This window comes from Apus apus, chromosome 2, assembly GCF_020740795.1.
Source record: "Apus apus isolate bApuApu2 chromosome 2, bApuApu2.pri.cur, whole genome shotgun sequence".
Lineage (NCBI taxonomy): Eukaryota > Metazoa > Chordata > Aves > Apodiformes > Apodidae > Apus > Apus apus.
This window is the reverse complement of record NC_067283.1, coordinates 120965356-120991924: the sequence shown is the minus strand read 5'-3', so window position 1 is coordinate 120991924 and position 26569 is coordinate 120965356. Positions and strand designations below refer to the sequence as shown.

General features: G+C 39.8%; 1 protein-coding gene across 3 annotated transcripts in view; it reads left to right on the top strand.

The window, feature by feature from the left end:
* The first annotated feature begins 568 nt into the window (after nucleotides 1-568).
* The window catches only part of PDE7A (phosphodiesterase 7A), a 74592-nt gene continuing 48591 nt past the window's right edge, over nucleotides 569-26569 (top strand). For 2 of the 3 annotated variants that reach the window (XM_051609884.1, XM_051609882.1), the window contains exon 1: nucleotides 569-1140. In XM_051609884.1, the coding sequence (XP_051465844.1) occupies nucleotides 1003-1140 (138 nt within the window). In that variant the 5' untranslated portion in view covers nucleotides 569-1002. The remainder of the gene's footprint in view (nucleotides 1141-26569) is intronic. The other variant, XM_051609883.1, reaches the window with a different exon arrangement.

The following is a 26569-nucleotide window of genomic DNA, read 5'->3' as shown; positions in this document are numbered from 1 at the left end:
GCAGGAGCTGCCGCCTCCCGCCCTGCGCGGCCAGCGCCGCCAGCCCCGGGGCGTGGCACGGCCCGGTCCCGGCCCCGGTACCGAGACCGGCCCCGGTACCGAGACCGGCCCCCATGTCGAGACCGAGACCGAGACCGGCCCCGGCCCCGAGGGCGCGCACCGAGGGCGCATGCGCCTGGCGCGGCGCGCGGGGCCCTGCTGCGCACGGGCGGCACGCGGGAGGGGGGGAGTGGGGAGTTACGTGATGACGCGCTGCGTGTCGCCAGTCGCGCGACCCACGCAGAGTCCGTCGGGTTTGTGCCTCCTCCTGGGCTCGTGCGCTCGGGGTGTTCCGAGTGGGGGCGGGCGGGGCGGGGCGGGGCGCCCCCCTCCTCCTCCTCCTCCTCCTCCTCCTCCTCCTCCTCCTCCTCCTCCTCCTCCTCCTCCTCCTCCTCCTCCTCCTCCCCGGTCCCCTCTCCGAGGGCCCGGCCCCTTCCCCCCGGCGGAGCGGGGCCGTGCGGCGGCGCCTCCTCCTCCTCCTCCTCCTCCTCCTCCTCCCCCCGCTCCTCCCGGCCGTGCCGGACAATAGGGGCGAGCGCGGCGTGTGTCTCAGCCAAAGGGGCCCCCCCGGCCGGCCTCGCCTCCATGCGCGGCGCCGGGCAGCGGGGCTGACAGCGGCTCCCGCCGGCAGCAGCGAGGCCGAGGGAGCGGCGGCGGCCGCGGGCTCCGGGCCGGGACTCGCCGCCTCGGGCGCTGACAGAGCCGTCCCGCTTCGCCGCCTCCCCCTCGCTCCCGGCGGCCGTTCCCGCCAGGCTTTGGCGGCGCAGGACAAAGGCCCGGGGCCCGGCGCGGCCCGGCCCGGCCCCCCGGGGGGTGCGGGGGCGGTGAGGAGGCGCCGGGCCCCCGCGGGGTTTCGCCGCCGGCTTCCCCCCGCCGCCCCGCTGCGGCGAGCCCTGCGCGGGCAGGTGCGGCGGCGGGCGAGGCCGCTGCCCTGCGGGTGGTCGGCTCACGGAGGCTTCTTCGATGGAAGTATGTTACCAGCTGCCGGTGCTGCCGCTGGACAGGCCGGTGCCGCAGCACGTCCTCAGCCGCAGAGGGGCCATCAGCTTCAGCTCCAGCTCCGCGCTCTTCGGCTGCCCCAACCCCCGGCAGCTCTCGCAGGTAGGCGCATCCAGCGGGCCCGCCGGCTCCCGCCTGCCCGCGCCGCCGGCTCGGCGTCCTGCCGCTCTTGTGCCCGGCCCCGCCGCGCCGCGGTCGGTGCCGGCAGGGGGCTGCGGGTGCGGGGGGTGGGCTGCAGACGGGGCTGCCCCGCGGGCCCCCGGGGAGCGGGGCCAGCGCCCGGCCCTGTGCCTGCCTCCCCGGCCGAGCCGCCGGCCCTGCCTTCCTCGCCCGCTGCCAAATACCGGTGGCGAGAAAATGCAACAATTTATGGCTTTTAGTTGTTGTCGAGGTTGTGTTTTTAGCATTGGTAAACGGCGTGCGAGCGGCAGACTCCTTGGGGTTTATTTCCAGAGCCAGGGAATGATTTGTTTCTTCTGCAATTTTTAAAATAGGGTTGTTTTCTAGTATTTTAGCTTGGGCTTTCTTTGAAGGGTCTAACTTTCCTATCGGGTTGCCAAAAGCTGCAATGACTTGACTGAAAGAAAGAACATGCACTGTCGTGTTTTATTTGGGATGCTAAGCTGTTTCTCCCTCCAACTATCAAGACTTGGCAATCCGTCTAGAAAGAGACAAAGATCCTTGGCTTTTTCATTTCCACGGCATTGTTCCCTGCCTGCATTACATCAGTCACAAGATGAACTATGTTGCATTTTGTTCCATCTGATCGTGTTGGAAAGACTACAGAAAGGGTCATTATCAGGACTAAAGGAGGGGTTTTTGTGAACACTGCCCTGACTTTCGTAATGTGCGTTGGTATGGTGTCCTAGCAAACGGCGATAAAATGACATTGTGGTGGAATCCTCTCGAGGAAATTTGGAGTTATGGTGGAAAGCATGTGTTTTGATGGGAAATCGGCTGCTTTTGGCTTCTTGGGACTTATTAAAATGTCTAGATTGAAAGGTCTGTTTCAGTGAGTACGTTGTTCTGACAGAAGGGGTTGTCTTCACTCTCTAGGTGTGTAAGGGTGACTCTTAGTCGTTCATGGTTTTGGGGTATCTTATTAAGTTGTTCTGCTTTGCTTCGTATATGCATATACAGGAAATACAGAGCTACCAGCGTCTTGGCTTTGCACCTGGTTTGGTAGCAGTGAAGCTCTGAGTGCAGGCATTAGGCTTGTGTGTGTTTGGAAAGGAATAATCAACAAAATTCTGTGTTATGAGCAGCAATTTAAATGCACGTGGAAATAATGTGGGCAAATGGAGATTAATGTATGTTGACGACCCTCCCATCCCCAACTATGAATATAATATTTGATGAAAACTTTGTTTTTATGGCAAACTACTTTTCAACACACCAGCTGGGTAAGGAAGTTTTCAGCTTGTGCTGCTTGACATGAATCGTACTTGGTGTGTTTTCCATGCGTATAAGTCTTCTCGAAAGTCCGACCTAATTTAGCATGTTTTGTCCTGTGCAAATAAAAGAGTCTCTCATATTTGAAGCATTTATGGTCTTCTGGGAAGAGGAATAGGCAAAGTGGTCAAGGTGACATACTGTATTTATTCTTTTTCTGCGTGGTCTCCAGAGCAGGTGACGCATGAAGTGTATACAAGCTTATCAAATTAAATGTGGTATTGACATTTAAGTGGGGATTTTTCTGACTTTCAAGCTTCTCAATGGATTCCTTGTTTTCTGACCAGTGCGCTTCAGGTATATGAGAGTGAGTCACAGGGAGAGGTGCTTGAAAAACTTGTATAAAAGAAAAAAACTGTATGTAAGCGTGACCATGTAGTATTTCCCTTGAGCAAACAAGAGAAATAATCTTATGCATTAATAAAAGGGAATTAGGATATTTAAGTAAGGAAATCTTTGCTAGTATTAGCCTGCTGATTAGGGCTATGTTTTGCTGTCTTTACCTTTTTTTCCCCTTTTTTCCTTTCCCTGAAGTCTCCTACAGATAATAGTGTGTGAATGTCTACCAGACCTGCAATTCCAGGCTTGTGTAATTGGTGGACTAAGAAGCGTCACCAGGGAGATTAATGGTTCTGTGTAACTTCAGAACTTAATTTCATCTTGCAAGTCTCCTGTTAGACTCCTAGTATTCCAGATCAGGGGGATTGGATCTAGATGATCTTTAAGGTCCTTTCCACCTCAAGCTATTCTGAGATCTGTTGCTGTACAAAGAGGTCCAAACCCTTACTGGTCTTTCATTCTCAGTTTTATGCTCTGGCTAGCTTTGAGCAGAAGGAGTGGAACTGGAGATGTGTATTAGCAAACTCAAGAAGCTGGTATGTACAGCCAGCATTTTACAGTTAATACACATTTGGCAGATTTTCTTAAAAAAATGTAAGGTCTTGAGAATTCAATTCACATGTACAGTTTATAAGTGAAAAGATTTAGACATGAGACATTTTAGGCTTATCCTTTCAGCAAGAAGATACTTTACATGGGAAACACAAATGTGAGATGAATGCATGTGACATTAGACAGCATTTAGTTGTGGTAATGCTAAGAATGCACATACTTCTCTTAATATATTTAAGTGAAATTTCATTATAATATTTTGTTATAGTATCACTGAATGGGCTTAAAAAGGGGTTCCGTGTTGTTTTTTTTAAAGCTTAAATGAAGTGATGCTGGAAACGACCTCAAGAATTCTGGTCTACTCCTTAGCTCCAGGAAGGATAAATCGTACTTACAGTACTATTAGCCGGTTTGTCTAATCTGTTTGCGTAATTTTTTTTTTAAGATACAGTCTCAGAAGATGTGGTGAGCTGACATAACTCATTGCTGAAGGTTGAAGTCCTGACATGGGGCACACATTATTACTGCTTCCTTTATGCCATCTCTCATGCTTGTCAGATGTTTGCTGATTCTGTTCACTAACAGCAGAAAAACTAATACAGGAAACTGGGTAGCTGCCTGCCATCTCTTTGAATAAAATAGGCTTAGTGAAGTTTGTCAGAACTGATTTAAAGGAAAGGATGATACCACTAGGGTTTTGAAACCCACAAAAGCCTCAGATAATAGAGATTGCGCAATCTCACTGGGCAACTGTTGTTAATAGTGCTTAACTGTTCTTGTCATAAGAGTTCTTTTCTAATACTGAATTTAGATCTTCCTTGTGGCAATTTACACCTGTTGCTATCTCCAGTAAATGTAGAGAGCTTATTCTTTTTCTCCTTGTTCTTTTATCTATTAGTTATTTCCCTGTAGTCTTCTTGTCTTTGATTTCAAAGTATTAACAGCAAAAATATTAAAAGTGACATCTGTTACCAGGAGGTTGTTTGTGATATTTACTGTTCAAGTTGGGTCAAGTGAAAAGCTGCTGCTGTATGGGTTTAGACAATTGTTTGAGTTAATAATTCTATTTGAACATAATTTTAAATGCTAGTGTTAAAAGTTTTGTTTTTTTTTTCAGGGTACTTGAATGGGTAACTGTTGAAATGACTAGGATATTTCACAGTGGTGAGGTAGAAGTTAGGTTCACTGTGAGATCAAGTAGTTGTTAAACAGTACATTGGATCGTATGTTTAGGGTATTCGTTCCAAATATAAGAAAATTATGTTTTTTAAATTAAAGTTGAGCTTTCAGAGGACAATTTTGGATTTTTTGCCTCGTGTTTTGTAACTTGCATTGTTAATAGTAATAAAAAAATTCTAAAACTGTCACTACTTATTTAGAGTAATTTTTTTTTGTCCGGTATCTTTAATAAGGTTTGTAATAAAAACCGTTTTACAAATGCAGCTGTGAGAACTTTTATGTGGCCCATGTTGCACTCTTCCCCCCTCTCCTCCCTTCCACCTCCCCTCTAAAGTTGAATTAACATAAACCTGTCAAAAATGGGTAAGAAAACTGCCTAACCTGCTTTTTTGGTCTCATTTCTATCCTTCTGCCTTGTAACTGGTTCTGCACTCTCCAGTGCCTCCAAAATGGCATCAGTGGTATCTAGTAGCAGAGTCTGAATAGAAGAAAAGATCTAGCTTTAGCCTTTCTGTTATTAGATGTGTGTAATTAGGGATGGTAAAGGAAGATATCTCCTGAGGATGAAATTGCATGAAGAGGGAATGGAGTGAATAATAGAGGACTCCATTTGAATCTCAGAAATGTAGGCACTAAGTCTCTATCTGAAGTACTGAGTATTACTGTGTACTGCTACCTGGTGTTTAATCATCTGGTTCATGATTTCTCTGTATTGCATCTCCATTTCATGTATGTAAGCAATATAGCATCATGATTTGTGATTCTTCTTGCTCTGTACACCTCAGTAGACTGCAGATCATGCACATGGAATGTTTGATCTGACTTAAGTAGCACACAGTGGGGAAAAAGTCACTAAGAGCAGCTGGACATGTGCTATGTTGGTGGGTTCTTCAGTGAAGGATACACTCTTCCTCTGGAAAATGTATTCCCCAACATCAACCAAGTGTCTTGGCCACCTTTTGCTGTATAGCTCCTCTTTTCAGTGTTTGTCACCTGCTGTGCTCTAAACACGTTTCACTCTGCATGTAGCATTCCGAGATACATGGCATCGTTACGAGGTGTGTTTTTATGGTCTGAGCATAGGCATTGGTCCTTAATCCCATGGTTGCACCTTTTGGCTGGGAGAAGTATTGGCATGACCTATTTTTCCCTTGTAGCCTCTCACTTCTGCTTCTGCATTTTCGCTTTAGCTGTGTCAACTTTTTTTTTTGGTCAGGTTGTTTTTCAGCTTGGGCTGATTTGTTGTACAGTCCCACAAATGACTGTGCTTGTTAGTAAGGAGGAAGCAGTGTGCCACAATGGTAGGCTAGGAGTAATGAGGGTCGGGAGGCAGAAGGAATGCCTTAGATTGGCTCTGTTACTGACTGTGTAACTTTACCCTAAACTCTTTCCTCATCTGCTGTTTTCATAACTTCTCTGTTATACCTTTCTAATCCTATCCATCAATGTCTCTCAGCTGCTTCCTCTTTTATTAGCTTTCTCCTGCTATTTCCCATCTCTCTGCTGCATGAATAATTAACAAGTTAAAATAATGAAGTAATTTTCATTATGTGATTCCTAGCCTCTGGAATTAATTCTGTGTGTTGCTGCTATGCTTGCCATTCCCTTCATCTTGTGTTTATTGTGTCTGGTTGCTGAGATTGCATCTATTCATATGAGAAGCAGAGACTGACTCTGACTCTCAGCACAGCACAGACAAGTTCTGATGGGGGATTTCATGCACTATAGTAATTTTATGTGGCAGTTCATTTCTAAAATGCTCTCTGTGTTTTATGACCAATTAACTTTTTCATATGTTGTAGTGTAAAGCAACATTGGTACTTTCATTCTGCAAAAGGTCATAGCATCTTATTTCATGGCCTGTAATTGCCTGTGTAAGATCTAAGCAGAATAATAGTTTGAAGTCCCCTTTAATTAGATTGTCTTAAATCACCAGAAGTCAATTCTTCTTTGTCCAGATTGTGTAATAGTATGTCTCGTGCTTCATATGAACCTCAGTTTTCTGATGCTATCTTTAAAGAGAAGGTGGTTTGAAAAGACTCTAAGCTATGTGCCCCTTAAGTTGTGAAATACTGAATTTTACCCATAAAACAATTTGAAAAGAAGTTGGCATTAGTATAAGAATAGTCAGTGTTCTATATGGACTAAAAGTGTAGTAATGTAATGCAAATGCACGTTGTTGGAATTAGAACTGTTTTGTGTGGGGTGTCTGTTTCAGCAGCTTTTCTTTCTAAAAAAACTCCTGTATTTACTAAGTAGGTCTATCTTTTTAGGTTGCTTGAGAAAAGCAACAGTATCCAAGTTGGGTTAGTTCTGAGTCAATGTGGTAATGTGCTCAATTATGAGGTAAAATAAAGTATCGTAAAAATAATGTAATTTTCTGACATTTCTGTTCTCTTTTTTGCATCTAGAAAGTAATGTTGAGGACATCTGAAGTTTGAATCCTTACTTCTTCAGTGGGTTTTTTTTGTAGTTTTTTTTCTGCAAAGCTTTTGGGGGGAAAAAGCCTTGGTAATAGAATAGTGATTTTTTTTTAGAACAGTTCTCTGCCCTATCAATGACCTGTTTGCTTATTGGGCTTTTTGTGTGTTTCCCTCATTGCTCGGTATCTACAAGTTTCCACTTGTTTTCTGCTAAAATGGTAGGTGTCTGAATATACTCAGTCATTTTCTAGCTTAGAGGATCTCAGAATCATGACTCCATTCCCAGCTCCTGCCAGATTATGGCTCACCTAGAAGAATCACCCTTTGGATTTGACTAAACATGTTGTATTTGCCTTTCTTAAACAATCACTGAATCTGCATGGAAATAGGGAATAATTTGGCAGCTCAAATTAGATTAATTTTTTTTTTCCCCCAGAAGTGTGAAGCCGAAGTAACTTGGTTGTCCTTTACTGTGAAAGTCTTTGTTAACACACATCCATAATTGCCATGTGTGAATTTGTACGGTTGGATGTCCAAGACGTAAATTCATGTATCTCACTAAATGGTTGAATGAATATAGCATATTCTGTCAGAATGTCCTTTCCTTGTGAATAAAGGACTGAGGGATAGCCATGCTAAGAACTTAGAGTTTAATCTCGGAAACTGTGCTAATTAATGCATTTAGTGCAAATAGTCCCTTGTGTGCATTCACAGCTAAATGAAATGTTCAATTCTACTTGAGAAAGTTTTTCTCTTTAAGCAAATAAAAATGCTTTGTGTGTGCACACATATGCATGCACATAGTCTTGCTGGAAGCATGTGGGACCAGGAACTGAATGTAGAACTTAAAAATTCCAGTTCAGTGTTACACTCAGAAGTCCTCATAGGAAAGCTTAGAAGAGTTTGTGTTTTGCTAGATGTGAAGTTTTCCTCAGTTTGTGCTGATTATATCATCAACAAGTAACTGCAGTGTAAATAAGCACCCCATGTAATCCCGCAAGGCAGCCTGCCAAAGACAAAGTATTTTATTACAAAAATGAAGTTCTGGAAAACTGGATTTAAGGGTTAGCTGGGGAGTTGCTTATATTTGTATGTTTGCATTGTAGGTGTATTGTAAGGAGTCTGTAGCCAAATATTTTGTTTTCTTTCTGGTTGAAAATAAATTTGTGGCTGTTATCTCGCCTCCCTTGCCCTCCTCCCTTCCATACCCTGGGAATTTTTTTTCTGTTACAGCAGTCTAACTCCTGTTTTCCTCCCACTTCCCCTTGCTTTGTACACCTGTGATAACAGCAATCTGATTTATTATCTTCCTGACCACACTCCCACAATAATGATAATTAAAGAGATTCCTGGAGTCTGCTTTTCATTGCAAGGTAGAGGGCAAGTTCTTTTCTCAGCTCCTAGCTGAAAGTGTGAAGGAGCTGAAATTTGCAGCAGAGCCTCCGTCTCTGCCTTCCTGAGCATCAGGAATGACAATTATGAAGATACCTTTGAATTAGCAGAATATTTTGCTGTTTCTCCCACTCCTTGCTGCCAGATGATGTGTGTGGAGAAAAAGCAACGATTTCCTCTACCAGTGATATTTTTTTTTTTTTTTGTCCATAGCGAACATGGCTGGACACTACTCTGATTAGTAACATTGGATATTCGATACATTCAAAATATGAGTGGTTGCCCACTTTAAGGCAAGGGGTCAATTCTATTGCAAGGGGGAAATAAAAAAAAAAGAAAAGATGCAGGAACCTACTGTAGGGCTGTGAGGGAAAAGGTCATAATTTCAGTAGATGGATCAGCCTTCATACAAGAAAGGTTTAGCATCTTTGTGCACTCTATGTAATGGTTCTTGGTTGTCTTAGAAATTGAGAAGCGTGTGGTGCTGGGGTGCTAATAAGTGATTTCTTGAAAAACTCAGTTACACATCTAGAAAAAAGTAACACAAAAAATATTGGTTGTTAGTAATATAAAGTCTGGTAGTGGAGGAACCATAGCTTTTATGGCAGGAGTGATACTGGCCTGTGTTACTTCCTGCTTTGTTTGTAGCTCCATATATTGATGTTGCAGTTGATGGCTTGCTGTCATGTTTAGTCAGGCATGAACTTGCACTTCAATTTTTTTTTAAACTTTACTGAAAAGTTATCTGCAACAGTAATCTGAAATGTGTATGTGTGGTGGTGGTGGGGGTCTTGTAAATAGTGCCCTGCCTTAACTTCTGTCTTGGAATGGTAAAAGCCTTTAACCAGTTTTTGAAAAGTCTGGAGTACTTAGATTTCTTTGATTATTATCTGTGGAATTTTAAACTTTAGATTTCAGCAACTGTAATAATTGAGCTCTTTCTGATATTGGGCGAAGAAAAATCCTTACAGTTTCTTTTACAGCTGCAAGCATGGTGTGAGACTGCTAAATGCAGAATATCTGTGGAGTAAAGGCAAGGATTTTTCTTTCATGTTCTTGCTTATTCTGAGAGATCTAGAGAGTAACTTTCTGGAGTTTTGTTCTATTGTTTCTCTTGTTGTAAATCTGAGCTGCATTTCCTTTAGCGTGGTGGTAATAGGATTTCTGCACTTTTCACTGGTCTTAATATACTTAATCAGCTTTTCCTAGCTTTATTTTTGTTTAGACAAAATAAACAAATGTTGTAATCTAATATATATAATAAACTAACATTTTGTCTAGATAAAACATGCAGTATTTAGCCCACAAGTTGACAGGGAAATGATAGGACTTTATTGCAGGAAATTAAAATAAGAAAAAAAACGAACTTGTTTTTTTTTTACAGTGAGAATCCCACAATGTTGCAAATATTTCCTAAAAATCTGTTGTCCACCCCATTTTTTTCCCCTTCTTTTTACAAAAAAGATATTGGTTCACTTCTGAATGTAGTCTTCCTGTTTATATCTTTGGCGCTTCAGATTATTGTGAGAATTTTGCAACGTACCATAAATGAGGACTAGAAGTTAAACAGAGCAAATTGCAGGTACTAAATTCCTTAAGTTTTGCTTGCAGGCGATGTGTTGGGCTTGTACTCTGTGGTCTGTCTTGAGTTTTAGGGTCTTTTAAGGAGGAGAAAGGCTTCATCTCCCTAAGAATGTTGAATGGTTACCTTGGTGTTTTTCATGTGATATTATGGCATTATTTTTTCCAGGGCTCCAGCTTAAGCTGAGGCCTGAAGGGATGTTTTTTTATCTTAATAAAAGGCCCTTGGTTAAAATTCTTTGCCTATTACCTTTTGATACAATAGACTGTAAGTGAAATAATCTCCTATGAACTACAAGGCTAATCCATTTTCACAAGCTTTTTAGGAAAGATGATTTGAGAGGATTAGACAAGAAGTTATTATTCATGATTGGTTGACTAAATAAAATAGGAAAGGTTATTATGACTAATGAAGTTTAAGACTTTTTTTTTTTTCTGTTTTCTTAATACTGTTGTATTCATATGCAAGAGTCTGTAGACTAAAAAATCTGGTTGTATTGAAACCAATTTGGGAGCCAGGAAGTAAAATTTTTTCTCTCAGGCTGAATGTAACAGACAATCTGTTTAGGATGGAAGGAGGTAGAGATCAGGAAGTTAAAGAATACATTTCTTATTGTAATAATACATGTTACAGAAGGCTTTTTTTTCTGACACTCCTCAAATTAAGATGTTAAAGTATGATGGTTTTTGTATTTAATGCGTTGTGAAAATAGGAGAGCAGTTTCTTTAATTCTACCTTGTTTGATACTGGTGTTGCACATAGTGCTTGGAGAGGCACAGTGGTTGATGATTATAGTTGACTGGAGATATAGGTTTTATTACTAATATTATTTTAATCAGAACTGCCTATTTTTCAGAAAAGAGTTTTATTTAATATCTGCAGTCATAGTTCAAAGGCTTTTTTTTGGTGTTAGATGTAAGCAGTATTGCTTGCTTTTAGCTCTCTATTCCTCCTCTTGGGCTGACATTTGCACTCCTCTAACCCCACAGAAAGCTAGTTTGCTGAGCTACAGCAGCAGAAAGCCCTTCCCTTTTTGTAGCCGTAATTTTCTGCTTATTTGGCTTGCCCTGGCTTTCTTGCAAGATCTGAGGAGTGTTGGTGCAAGGGAAGGTGCAGGGACGGGCAGTCAAGAGGCAACAGTGTGTGGAAACACTGACTCAGGTTGTTTCTTCTGCAGCTGGAGGCATGTCCAGAACAGCTGACAACTGTGGAATTCTTTCACTTTCTCCCCAAACAAGAGTGGGCTGAATAATTCCCTGGTGTATTCAAATTAACTCATGTGCTCTCTTCTCCTGTTTAGTGTTCTTGAAGAAGCATTGTGCGCCTCATATCTTTATACATCAGTATTCACGTAACTTAAAAATCTGCAGTTTCATCTGTTAGATCTTTTCGTGGTTCTGTATTTTTCATATACTGGATAGATTTGACTTGGTACAAATAATATTTTAAAAGGGTTGCTGTTAACCTTTGAACAAGTGCTTGATAAAATACATTAAGTCAAAAGAATCCATATTTCTTCCTTTATTTTTTTTTTTAGCTGTAATACATCAGGTTTGGAGATTTGGGTTAGTAGGCTTGTTCAAAATATGAAATTTTAGTTTTGTTTTTCTCGTGTATGAGTAGGGCATTTAGAAAAAATGTAAAAATTAAAGGTTGTTTTCATGTGAAACAAAGTGTCTTTACAACCTATAAATGGAAGGCGTCAGAACATGAGGATAAGCCCTGCCTTTTGTTTTTCGAAAATCACTTAGAACACATTAAAAGGCTTGCTAGTGTGTGTATATGTATCTGTGTGTATATATATATGAAAATAAATACATAGATATATATGAAAATGTGGTAACTGAGTAAGGGTATGGTGGGTGTTACATAGATTCAGGAAAGAGCAAAAAACAGTATTCATTGTAGCATTTACTGCCATCTTGTCCTGTGTCTGGCAAGTCATAGGACAAAATCATGTCCTAATTATGTAAGTTTCTGGAAGATTTGTTGCTTTCCTGTAATCTTTCTAAGCAGGAAGTTGATATTTATTATATTGCTAGTCTTTATCATTTACAGTGGAGTTTTAGAAGCACTTGATTAGGATGAACAGTAGAGACACAGTTTAAGACTGTTTTAAGTGCTTCAGGGTGATGTCAGGTAACTCTTGGAATTGTTTTTTTGTAGTCTTTTTTTCCCTTTTTTCTTTGTTCTCCAGATTCCTGGTTGTTAGGTATCTCCTTCAAACTTTGTAGAGCTTGTCCTGAAGCATGTCTTAGGCCAAGGACAGTCTTACTATCATAGCTGTTCTCTATGTTACTGAGTTGCCAAGTCAAACAAATTTGGATTGACTGAGTACATGTGTGCACAGTTGTTCAGCCATTCGTTTCTGCTGAATTTAGTAGAGCACGCAGTATGCTGATGATGTTGATTGGCAGAATTATTTTGAATCCCAACCTGCTGTGCATCCCGTTCTGTGGAGGCATTTGTGGGTGGGTTACTTAGGGGCCTGTGTGGAACCCAACCCCTGTCCTGGGAGAAGTGACTTTGAGGGAGTTCAGATGCCGTATGCTGGTCTGCCCAGTGCAGTACCATAAGAACATTCCTGGGAATTGTAAACATGCAGGAGGTAAGATAGGCCATACTGCCAATACATCTGCTGGATCATGATAGAAGAGGAGCAGCTGTGACAAGAAATGTATTGGCTTCCATTGCCTGCATCCTGTCATTTGTGATAAGATAATTGATCAGTAGCAGATGATTGTTCTGCAGATGAATTAAAACTTGAGGATGGAAAACGTGATGTGCATGGGTGTCTTTTCTTAGAAGTTCTTCATGCTTGCTGTAGAAAACACCATGTGAAGTTCTTACCTGTAATTGTAAGAACAAAGAATGAGGAATGACTAACGGCAGTGCATGAGAGTTGTGATCCTAGTGTCTTCTGCGGTTTGTCTCCCCTGGGAGAAGGTGAAGTTCAGATAATTTGTGTGAAGTGCTCGATGGCAGAATATTACCTCCGTGTTTTGTGAGATTGTTTTGAAAGCAGTATGGTTCTGTTGAATGCACACATTGATCTCCATCTGTTTCATCTGTTGTATTTTTTCACCTCTACTGCCTGGTTTGTGGCATTGCTTTCTTCATGTTCCTGCATGGTGGCCCACACCCAGTTTTAGCCTCCAAAACCCTCTGTGAAGGTTTCAGGTATCTGTATGGGGCCAGTGAAAATGAATTGTGGAAGTAAAGGGAATGCATCTGTTTTGAAAATGTGTATTATTTATTATAGTAATATGTAATAGAATTTTAAGCAGATCTCTGCTCTTTATGAATTCCACTGATTTTGCTGCTTTGGGGAAAAAGCAGGAAACATCTCTGGTCAGGAGGAGAAAGCTGTGGACTTCTGGGAACTTCCATGGACATGTGGGCTCATGTGTTATCATGTGGTGGTGTATATGTTCATCCCTGCTTCTTGTGAAGGGATATTCTCTGCTGGCTGTGGGACATGCCACTAATTCTCTACAGGGGATGAAACAAAAAATAATAATGCAGCAGTGAGTATGGCAGTGCCTACACAATACAGAGAGGCCTCCAGTGAGGCAATAGTTGCTGGGTTACGGTTTCCAACATTGAACTTGCTTCTCAATCACTTCTTCAGTGTCTCTATCAATTTTCTCAGCCTTTTTGAAACCATATAGGGACCTCCAGCGCTTCCAGAGCAGTGAGGCAGCTCTTACTTTCTTGTTGCATTTGTCTTCTAAGCCTCTCTTCGGGCCTTGCAAGGATGCAAACTGCTTCACTGTCTGGTCAGAGGTAGTGTCTCATAGATGGTATAATTATCGTTTTGAGCTCCCTGGGCTGCTGCTTTGCTTTGTAATTCCAGCTGATCCAGGACTGCTGCCTGTATGCAGCTGGGATATATTTGAATGTGCTTAGCACATAATTCACCAGCATTTTCAGTGACCCTGCCTCTGGATTGCAGGTTGGTTTTAAGTGGGTGTGAGATCAAATACTAGGGGTAAGAATTTGTGGTCTCGCTACGGAGTGACAGTGTGTTTTGAGGCATGATTGTGCAGAGTTGAAGTGACTTAACTTGAAAAAGGGATGCAGGGAAAGAGAAATAATCCTGATTTTGGAGTGAGCCTGCATCTACTGACAGTTCAGGTGCAGAGTATGTTTACAGTTTGTAGTTTCTGTAGTTTTTTCCAAAAGCTGCTCTTCCTTTGACTGCTGTCAGCCTTCTGAATGCCCAGTCAACCTAGTATAGGCCTGAAAGAGTTTATAAGGGGGGACTGTGAAATGTGCTTTTGTCCATAAACCACAACTGAGCGATTTGAAGAGGTTTGATAAAAGCACCAAAGCAATGATATCCAGAAGACTAACAAGGAGGCTACTAATGTGGGTTAATTAAATCCATAACAAACTGGAATAATTCAGGACTCATCCAATGAACAAACTGACCTGGCAAAAAAAAACCCTTATATGCAGGCAAAAGAATTAACATTCTGTCATTACAGTTGTTTTTTGTTTACAAATATCTTCTGTTTTATATCCAATCCCAGCCATCCTGCAGACTTCTACTTTATCAGTCCATAGTCCTACATTCAGGAAAAGAAAAATTGGGAAAAATTCATTGGTGCCCTAACAGTATAATGATAGGGTTCAACAAAGGTATGAGGTCTGCAGTTCTGTTGGTGAAATCTTTGTGTAGTTAAACTGGATATTTAGTGAAATGATGATGTGCTTTAGTTTTGTAGCATGCAGGTCTAGATATTATGTGAGTTTTGCCCTGCCTAAAATACTTTTTTCCCCAGTTAGTCGTTCTGAACTACAGAAAGGTGTAAGTGTAGCTAGCTAGCATGCACACTTGGCTGAAATGTGCAAGGATTGTCTGTGTTTTAAATCTCTCTTAGCACTGTTATGAAGATAATGTTAAAATAAAGATCAGGAATCCAAATGCTGTTGAACTGGTGCATTAGGAATGAGGAATTGTACAGGGGCTGTAGGTGCGATAAAGGACTTGTCATCTCTGCCCTAACAGCAGTGACCTCTCAAGTCCTGTGTCATCTGTTGGAAAGGTGCTGCTGAAGTCTCCATCTCCTTCACCATTTCTATTCCCATCTCAGCTGTGCAGATAAACTGAAATGTAGTCCTTCATGTAGCTGTTTTTTTTTAATTTTTTGTCCTTCATAAATTCCCTTTCTAAGACTATCAGGATTTTCTGTAGGCTCTTTTGTCTACCAGAGAATATGGTAGTTCTGCTCCTATTCTTTGGAGGGGCAGAGGAACTCATGCTTAGGGGAATAGGGTCTGGTTGTTAGTGCTAGAGTCCATTTGTAATTGCAGTGTCACTCTTGTAGTAGTATGTTGCTTTTTGGCTACATTAAATTAATGCATTTATGCCTATTAGTGAAAAATTACTCTATGATCTAAGGACATGTCTTTCCTAATAGTATTTTAATGCTACCTCTCCAACACTTATGCCTCCAACAAAAGGCAAGGGATATTCTGAATACTGGGCATGTTTTTTTTACTGTGGAGAGTAGCATGGTGGTTTTTGCCTCTTCAGCTGGGAGAAGGAATCTGTTGTTGGTGGACTTAAAAAGAAAATGTTTTCTTAGTATTCCATTGACATTAAGTATCAAATATTTTTGTTTGACTCTTTAATAAAGTGTTTTGTTAAGGGAAGGACTGAAGGTCTGCAAAGCTGTTTGCTTTTAAAGTTCTCACACAGTGGTTGAGTGAAGATAGCTAGGGGATAGACCCAAGTGGCTGTGCTTGGTTATGCTGACTTCATACTATGTGAAAACTCCAATAATTGGTCTTCATACTCAGAAAATGGAGCACATAGAAATTTGCATCTCCTGCTGTCTTATTGAGGAAGAATGTTTTTTATTTTACCTCATACCTTGAACTGAAATTTGTTTTCTGTCATTAAGCAAATATGTAGTGCTTAGGAGGAGTGTGAGCTGTGCTTGGTGGTGTTAAATACACAAAGGTGTTTCAACAGTATTTTGAAAAAGAAAAAAAGTTATTTGAACGTGTAAAAAAACCCCCCAAAACCAAACCAAACAAACAAAAAACCCAAAACAAAACTCAAACAAACAAACAAAAAATAAAAGGAAACAAAACCAAAAAAACGCACCACTGCCACCAACAAAAACCTAGCAGGAAAGATAGGTAAAATACATACCAGAGCCTGTAATTTAAAATGAAGAAAAATTGGAAGGTGGATGTTCTTATGTAGATTTTTCAAATATTCGAGTTAGGAGTTCATGTTTAGTGGTATTTAAGAGCTATGCATGCTTTGGTCTTGTCCTTTTAATTCCTTGTAAGGATAGAAAAAGGTGGCCCAAGTGCAGCACTCCACTCTTTTCTGTGGTAAAGGTGCAAACTAGATAATTCATTCTCTCTCAGGCACTCACACACACAGGCACACACTTCGACAAGACATAAAGGCATTAAAAATTTTATGTATGAATGGAGGAACATAGGAATTAAGAATTTTCAGGCTTGCTACTTTAAGTTGTCCTACAATCACAGACCAAATTATGGCAAAAGGATGCCTTCTTGAAGATGATTAAGGAGTTTTAAGTATTCTAAGAGCAGCTCTTAAGGCCATGAGGCACAAATTAATTCTAATTATCCCATGGCAGAATGCGTCATTGAGGTTTTAATACTTTCTGTTCTGTAAGGTAGATAGCCCAGCGTGTTTCTCAAGATGTCTTGCCTTGTTAAAATCTGCACAACACCACCTGGAGGGTTCTTTAAATTGCCAGTCTGCTTTGTGATGTGTATCTCCAAAGCCAGCTGACAACTCAAAGCAGTTGAACATCTGTGGGGACCACATTACATAAATGTGTTGGCATCAACGTAAGTTCTTCCCACGCATTCAAATGAAGCTGGTATGGCTGTACTATATCTTCTTAATCAGCTTTGTCTGACCATCTAGGTGATTTGTCTTTGGAAATTATGTCAGTTACTTAAGAATTTGTGGTACCTCACATATGGGCAAGGAAAGTGTGGTTGTTGGAAAGAGAGCAAGAAGATTGGAAGCTGAAGAAGGTGGTGATTTGAGTTCCCTTCTGGAAGATGAGACCTACAGAGTATCTTTAGCATTGGGTCCCTTTCTGCAAACTCTTTTCAGGGTATGCAGATTAAGTAAAAAATAAATTTTATTTCCCTCTAAAGTGAAATTTTAGGCTGTTTTTTGGTGGGTCTTTGTTTTTTGTTTGGAAAGGCAAGTAACTGATTTTGTGGGCAATACTAACTGCCTTGGTGTTGTCTGGAATATAGGCATGGCTGTGCATTGAAAGCTTACAGAGCAACGCTCCAGAAGCTGTGTCTGTACGAAATAATGTAAACAACTCCAACTTTTTACTGTCTCAGAGTTTCCAAGTTCGCCTAAGCTGGTTAAACTGTTACACACGTGTTAAACGTTTATAGTTTGCAGATAGTATTGACTTTATTTTAAAAATGCTTTGTGGGTCATGGCAAATAAAGATTATTTTTGTATCCTATCGTTTTCATTCAAGTACAATAGGTGAAGCATCATAATTACAGTTATTGAAATAAACAACTTTTTGTTCCCAGGCTTCTGTTCATGCTAGTGGAGGGCATTAAAGTTAAGAGAATGCTGTTGTCTCACTTTTTATTCAGTCTCTCATTTTTCAATTTTCACTTAAAGATTGCATATTTTCAATAACTTTTAAGAGTTCATCTCAAATGTTCAGTATTTCTGTAGCAATTAACTTTGGTTAGTGTTTTTCTGTTGGCGAAAAAAGGGGAAGTGAAAGTCTTGTTTTAGTGTCCTTAAATTAAAACATTGATAGATGTTGCTTCATAAAAATGGTGGGTTGTTATTACATTTTCAGCTGTTTTATGCTTTCTAAAATAAGTTTTTATCTTAGCCATTATATTATAACTAAGCGTATTATTCCGGTAGTGTTTTGGCATGGGTTGGTGCTGTTCCTGAAGGCAGTAGGGGGTTTCTAAGAGTTTGAGGATCTGTTCTTTCAGGGATGGCTGAGGGACGGAAAGAGCCTCACCAGTCATTTCTTCTGTACTGTTACAATAAATGTTTTGTGTGGGTCAATGATTTTAGTTCCGTCAACAGAGAGACTTTTCTTGTACCAGCACAATAAAGAACCTAATGTAAAGTTGTCAATACGCAGATTCAGAATCTGGCATCCTTGATATCTTAGAGCCCTTCGTCGTGACTTACGAATTAAGTATTAGACTGTTGATATTCTGTAGAAATCTAGACAGTGCAAAGAAAAAAACCTGATGGCGTACCTGATAAATGATAGATTTAGAGGGCACCTAAATCAAGATACTGAAGATGGTTTTATCAATGTTGTTAAAAATTAAACTGTCTTTGTAAGTGGTGAATTAGCCTTTTATATCAACAAGTATAATGGACCTGTTACTTCATTGGTAATCATTACAGAATTGATATGTCATTTAGCTGTATTACAGTTCTTGGCTGTTTGGAAGACATAGGGTACGAATTTATACTTGACATTGTTTCTACTTATTGGCATTGTTTATAGTTAATTTCTTCTCTCTCCTGATGATGCATCAGTGGTTTCAGTGCTCAATGCTTCTTGGTAGCTTGCCCATCAGTTTTGACTGTAGGTACAAAAAATATTTATCTAGAATGCCAGGTTACCTTCCCCATTGTCACACCTCCCCCTAAAAATACTTTTCTTCAGGAACATGGGATAGTATCAGTTGTGACTAGTTCTTGTTTGCAGGACTATTTTGCTTTCAAGGGAACACCACTGATGTGATCTTGCTTTGGTCTGATGGAGTTTGACAAAACCTGCAGTTTAAAAAAGAAAAGAAAAAAAAGAGGTCCTTTGCCTACACTGAAATGATGCATGTGCACATTAAGTGTTCTCTGTTGGAAAAAGTGGTTAGGAATCTGAGGAGCCTTCTGCACATGTGTAGCAGCCTTTAACGTTTGCAGATTTAGTGCATACATGTAGGCTGTTCCCATATTCATAAGCTCACTGAGTCTGGTCTAGACTATCATACCAAGTGATCTCAGTGTCCAAAAAGTGCTGATTTGCTTTATGTGATGCCAGATTGCTCTCTGAAGGATTCCCATATATCTGGCAGTCCAGATGGATAAATAGAGGGAATTTGGATAGTTACTTCTTAAGAGTTTTGTCTAAACTGGTTCTGTTCATAGATGTGCTGTTGCATAGGCATGCCAAAACAGACACTGTCAGACAGGAGGGCAAAAATTGCCTACTTGCTGCTTGTTGAGAAGTATGCCTGGCTTCTCTTCTGGTTCCCTGTTTGTGAACTCGAGCTTAAGTTTCTTCTGGATTAATCTCGTGGTTGGTGGTGGTGGTGAGACTCAGCTTCTACCTTCAGTTCATTGTCATAACTGGCATCTGAAGAAAAGCCCATGGATGCAGTCTCCTTAGTTATGGTACACAGGCTATGTATGTTTATGGATTGACAACTTTAGTCAGTTCTTTCCTGCCAGCTCTTGGAAAGAGCTGCGTTATTCTTCTGACTTTACAAAATGTTTTCTCGTCTTATTTCAGGAGAAGCTGTTATGCCTTCTTAAAAGGCTGAGGTGGGTTTCCCCAGCCTTCCATTTTCTAAACTCTTGGTTAATGAACTACCTTACGGTCAAGTTTTCTGAGCAGTTTGCAGACCTTGTTGAAAAGGTTTCACTGCATGCTGAAAACTAAAAGGTAAGAGAAAGTAAGTAGCACTGTTGAATAGGTCATCTTCTTTGGGCTTGAGAAGCATTCATTTATATTCTTTAGAAATGTGTAGGTTGGTTGTACTTCTGCTAATGCAAGAAAAAGGTGGAAGTGAAACCCACTGAAGTTGCAACTGAGTAAACAAGCCTCTCAAATAGATAATGTAACATTGTGGGGGGGGAAACAAACCTAAGTATAGTTCCTTGAAAATTACATTTTTGTCTTCACAATTTTTTCAGACCTTTCCCTCCTCCCATTTTTTTTTTGTCTTAAGAGCAATCAAAAATTATAAGCAGTTCTGATGTTGAGCGTTCTCACCTATTTTTAGTCTCATTTGAAGTGCAGCAGTGGGGGCTTTCAGTTCAGTTTTTGGTTGGGTTTCTTATATATTTCACTCTTTTGTATGTTTGAAATAAAAAAATACTGACTGTTGGAGAAATTGCCACCCTTTCAATTTTAAAGGAAGAGTCTCAAACTGTTGCACAGAAATTAACTATAGATACTAGGGAAAAAAATATCAAAGTAATCCATCAGGTGAGTATGTCAGGTTGTATTTTATGGTACAAAATGTCCAGGAATAATTAAAGTATGTTGTGATATTTGGTTAGAGAATAAAAGTCAAATTCCTCTTCTGAGGTGTTTGTGATGTAATTTATAAGGAGGGAGGAGCTGGGGGGCTGATAAACTACTTGCTTGATTTTGTGTATGGTATTCCATTTTATATGGAATTATTTCCATAAAAATATAATGAGAATAACCAGCTAATCTCATCTAGTGTGGAAAATAGTTTATTGTCTCTTCAGCTGGTTTTGTGGGGCATATTTTTGTGACCTTTGGAACTTAGCATTCCAGGAATTTTTTTAGCTTCTAAATGTATTATTTTCTATAAGAAAAGGAAAATGTTGTAGTAATTACATGAAAATATACTGTTTTGATGCAAACAGAAATTTATCCTGAGTGTTTCACAAATCTATGCTGTTTTTTAAACATGACCATATTTTTCTCTAGTGCAATAGTAGACTTGCCTTTCTAAGCCTTGAAGAAGTTACAATTCCGTTTTCAAAGCTGTTTTTCCTGTGGTCTGTTCCAACATGTGATAATAGGTACCTACTTGCAAAAAAATCAAGTTCTTTTTACAGTAGTGCCTCTCTTCTCATACAAACGCAGGGCTCCTGCTTATCCAAGTCCTTCACAATATGTCTGGAATCAGAAGTTGAATAATATATATGGCCTTAGGGCAAGCCTTGCCTCTGTGGAAGACTAAAAGGTGTACAGCTGAAAGGTGGTGAGCCTCCTGTGTCACATGTCCATGCTATGTGGGAGGCTGGAGCCAGGAAAGGAGTCCAGCTTATTAGCTGTACTACTTTGTAATTCTGGAATGTTGAGTGTTGTTATATTGAAACCTGTCTTACAAAGTCAGGGAATATAAAGAAGATCTAATAATGTTAATGGATTGAGGCACAAGGCAATGCTCATCCTAGGTGTTGTACCCAATGCATGCATGCATATATATGCACATATATATATATAACAGACAGCATAGCAATCTCTCAGTTTGAGGTGATCTTGAAGTACTTAGTGTAATAGTCCTGTACCAGTAAACACAAGTCATAACCTGATGGTGAGTGACATCAGTTTTTCAGATTAACTGCCTTATACCTGTAGATTTTAAAACATTAAGCAATTATTTTTATTAAAGAAGGAAACTTCATTATAGTGTTGTTTAGTCTCATTGTAATTACTGCAAAGGTTCTTAGGAAGCTCTCGAGTACTCTGCTGTGTTTTTGTGGCTAACCTGTTCAGAGCTTTGTATAACATTAAATTTTCAGGGTCAAAGGCATTTAGATGTGCACTGTGCACTTGAAAATTTACTCATCACTGAAGACAGATGGCTGTATGGCTAATCCCCTGTTCACACCCAGCCCCCATTATTATACCACTTAACATTCTAGTTGGTGGTGTGTGTTGAACTAAGCTGCCTAGAGAAAGCAACTTTGGACAAGTTCTAAACCCAGGAGTTTTAAAGATTTTTATTGAACTTCTGAGTTTGTAGGTAATAAAAGCAGACAATACAGTGTAGAAAGTTTAGTTGTTCAGGGAAAAGTGTAAGTAGCTGCTGAGGTCAAGAAGGATAAAAAAGATTGAATATACACAACTGGTTTTTTGGTTGTGTGGTGTTTAGGGTTTGTTTGTTTGTTTGTTGTTTTTTACTGCATTGTTCTCTGTAAAAAGTTGGTACTTGCTGGTTAAGAACGATTGGTTTAAATATGTGCATTTATTTCCAAATGCAGTTTATATGCTAAGTGTATTCAAATATATATATATATATATATATATAAAACATGTATTGCTCAGGATACATTTTCATTTTTTTTATTTTTAGAATAGATTTTTAATTTCTGTTGTTAAAACATGATGAGTTATATATTTTGTTTACATCTTAAAACAGCAAAAGTGGCCTCTCAGATGAATCTAGTGTTTGCAACTTCTTTGGGAAGATATGCGGATAAGTGTGTTCTGATCCAACAGAACTTCATACTTTGTTTTTGTTTTTTCCCCTTTTATTATTATTATTATTATTATTATTATTATTATTAATAATAATAATAATAATAATTTTTATTTTATTTTTCTTTTTAATTGAAAGAAAACAAAAAAATAATTACATAAGTGATCTCCCGTTGTGGATGTAATTCTAAAGAGAAATACAGCATTTAGGGAGAATACAATTGGATTGCCTGTGCCATCCACATTAACACCCTTACATCAATGCATTGTGAGGTTTTAATTTTATTAATATTTTCCAGGAAATCTTTGTCTCCTTTATTGCACAAAGGGTACTTGCTTGTGAGAAGTATTATAACCATTCCTTGTGGTTTTTTTTCTTGGAGAAGAATGGAGGATTGTGTGTACTTTTAAGGCAGTTAAGTGCCAGTCTGGAGAAAAAAGATACTTCTTATGCTTCCATCTTGTAATTGCTTATTAGTGCAGACATGCAAACCAAGCTTTTCCTAGATTATGATTGTATGCTTTGCATTTGTTAAAGAGCATGATGTGAGAGGTCTTGCAACCTGATTTGCCTTCCCTGCCCTCTTCTTCCCCTCCAACTACTCCCAACAGAGAAAAAAGCTCAGGCTGGGGAGCTGTGCTTACTGGAGGGCTGTATGTGATTAAAAAATGGGAAGAATACAATTCTAGCAGTCCTAAATTGGGTGCTCAGAAGGACTGATATTTGGGCTCTGATCTCTTTGTGCTGAAGGGGGGTGATTTGAAGATGAGTATTTCTCAAGTGGTCAGACATTTCTGATGACTCCTCTAGAGAAGCTACGGTGAAAATTAAATGTACCTTTGGAGTTGGAGTACTTGGCAATATGTGAAGCCTATTGCCATTTCAGACCTTTCACTCTACTTTTTAAGTAAAGAATAATTATTTAATTATGGGAGCAACAACCTATGTGCATAAATTGACTTGGGAGCTCTGTGGAAAACTGGCATGGAATTTTACTCTTCATCTGTTAAGAAACAAAAAGTATAAGCTGTAAGAGAATTCAGTTGAGATGCATCAGTACTATTTTTTCCTTTTTATATGTATTTTTTGGGCAGAGGTTAAAATTAAGGAAATGATAAACAACTGACTTACTGCCATGAAGACCCTTCAGTGGAGGCTATTTTCCAAAATGTCTGTATCACTTGTCTAGAAGGATGTCTGAAACTTTCATGAAATATATAGAAGTTACTTCGTACTCATAACTCAAAGCAGAATAAAAGTTCAGTATCAGAAATGGATGTGTTGTTTTCACAATTGGAAAAGTTTTTGCTCTTGGCAGTTTGGAAAGTAAATGAAAGAGTGAGAGTTAGGCTTTTTGATAGTGACTTCCAGGTGAAATTCATTAGCATGGAATGCAGTAAGACTTTGACCAAGCTGATGGGTCAGCCACAGTGTGCTGCCTTTCTTTTCCTATCTCCTACACTATTAATTGGTGGGTTGGGATGCAAAAGGGGGGACAGTAGGATGAGGGTGAGTTGTTTGATTCCACATGGAAAATTGTGGTTAGAGGCAGGATGACAATTCGTACTTCTGTATAGGAAGCAGTAAAGAAAAAGTTGGGATAATTGTGGTGGAGGCAGGCTGATTTACAGCATGGGAAGCAAGGTTGTGCAGAGTATGTCACAGGTCAGCTCCTCATGTCATCCCCTAAAAAACAGGGATCTTGAACTACAGCTGTGGTTGCATTTCTTTTTTTTTTTTTTTTTTTTCCCCTAGGTAAGCCTTTTTGGGGTAGGCTCAGTGCATCCAATAATGTGCCCTTCAGGAGCAATAACATCCATATTCAGTAGCTATTTTAAAGTAAAGAATGTTTTTAGTGCCTTCTATTATTCTTTTGTTCTGATCTTCAGTTCTATGTGCTAGTCTGTATTTCCATAAATCTTTCAATTCCTTCATAATGTGAGGAAAGGCTTTAATTATATTGAGGCTTGTGTCTGTGTTCCGTCGTATTTGGAGAAGTAACTGACAGCAGATCCTCCTTTCCCCTGGAGAAGGGGGAAGGCAGTGCTGTATGCCTTTTGATCTGTAAATTCCCAGCTGCAATTATGCTACAGTCATAGAATCATAGAACTGTTCAGGTTGGAAAAGACCCTTGGGATCACTGAGTCCAACCATCATCCCTACTCTACAAAGTTCTCCCCTAAACCATATCCACCAACACCACATCCAGGGGTGGTGACTCAGCTACCTCTCTGGGCAGCCTATTCCAGTGTCTAACCACTCCTTCTGTGAATTTTTTTTTCCTGATGTCCAGTCTAAACTTACCCTGTTGCAGCTTGAAGCCATCCTCTCTTGTTCTATCACTAATTACATGTGAGAAGAGACCAGCACCAACCTTTCTACAATGTCCTTTCAGGTAGTTGTAGAGACTGATGAGGTCTCCCCTCAGCCTCCTCTTTCTCAAACTAAACATTCCCAGCTCCTTCAAGCATTCTTCATAAAGTTGATTCTCTAGTTCCTTCACCAGCTTCGTTGCTCTCCTCTGTACTCGCTCCAGCACCTTGATATCTCTCTTGAAATGAGGTGCCCCAAACTGGACACAATCCTCCAGGTGTGGCCTCACCAGTGCTGAGTACAGGGGGACAATCACCTCTCTACTTCTGCTGGTCACGCTATTTCTAATACAAGCTAGTATGCAAGATACTCTTCCCTCATTTTCTGAATGTGATTTGAGGGTGCTTATGTAGCTTGTTTTGTCATTCTGCTTCTTTCCAAAAGTCCTTCTATAAAATTAATAAGGAAATCATGATCCAATATATGTGACTTTCTCCTTACTGCCTAAGTAATATAACATTAATGAAATTAATTGTTTTGGTATTCTTAGTTTGTTGTGCACAGACAGCACAAGTTTAGTACTGGAGATAATACTGTGGCAAGCTTCTCATAGAGCTATGGGATAAGAGATGCTGAATTTGAAGACAAAACTGGCATCTGGTAATAAAAATTGGTGGGATTTCTATATACCCTAAATACTAAATACTTTCAAATATACTATGCTGCACCTACTGTTCAGGGTTCTTGGTTAAGATGAAAGGTCTTAACGCTAGTTTGTGTGCAGAGAACACTGCAAGTGGACTAAACCCAAGACTTCAAGTAATAAATTTAGCCAGAGTAGCTAATTGTTGCCTTAATTAGATATAGCTTCAAAGTGTATGCAAAGATTTTTCCACTACAGCTTTTCATCACTTCTACAAGTTCAGCATGCCCTATACAGATGCTTAATTTGTATGCTGGGCCCTGTGATAAAGCTATTTCTGTCGATGAGATTCCAAAATTGTAGGCACTGATGTCAATGCAGATGAGGTTAGCCTAATTTGGTCAAGAGAGGGCTATGCCATGCAAAATCTTCTTTACATGGGCACATAAAGGCCAGTGCCAAGACTGACAGGTGTCCAGTGGGTGGCAAGGAGCTTCAGAGATAAACATTCTTCTTGGTACTGCTACAATTCATGCTTCTTTAAGAAACAATATAATAATTGTGTGGCTTTTTTTCAGCATCCTTGCAGGGTAACTAAGTAAAATGGAAACACAACTTAACTTTACAAATATAAATATTTTAAATCCTATTGAAATAACTTTTAATGCTAGATTCTTAAATTACTGTTTAGTGTTAAAGCTTGACATTGAAAGTAGCATCTTTTTACCTTCAAAACTGGAATATCCAAGTTCAGAGGTATGCTGCTGTGAAGTCTCTGCAAGAAAAATGACTTGAAAATGGTTTTTAATTGTAGAAGGTCTTGGAATGTTGTAAATGCAACAAAATGCACACCCAGGTTGAATAATGGGAATTTTATACAAGTACATTGTATTTTTGAGAAGGCTGTAGAAGGATATTAGTTGTAGTTGAAGAAGTCCTTAAACATTTTCTGCTAGTTTTCCACCTTTTTTTCTATGTGAACATGTCAGCTGTGAAGTCTATTAAAAATGTATTGATGTATTAATAGATTACTTTCTTTATATATGCCTGTTTCCATACCCTCCTTCCATGCCTTCCCCCTAATAGGAGATTGCAGTCATATGGAATTTTTTGCCTGGGACCTTTTTTATGTTAGTTTTGAGCATGTAATTTTTCTGTTCGTCAGCTCTCAGTACTGATGTATTTAAAAAAACCCCAAACAATCCAAACCCTCTTTCTTTCTATAAAAAAAAAAAAGAGAAAAAAATATTATGCTGACATCTCTAATAGAAGGCTGAACGTTTTCAGTGTATTTCAGTCTGGAACACACTGGTCTTTTTCAGTTTAACACCTGAAGAAATAAGCCATTGCACTACTGAAGAGCTCTGTTACTGGATCAGCTTTATCTGTAGTGGGTGAGATAAGAAAATAAATAGATGAGGTTTTTGATGAAAAGTCTTTGGATGCATG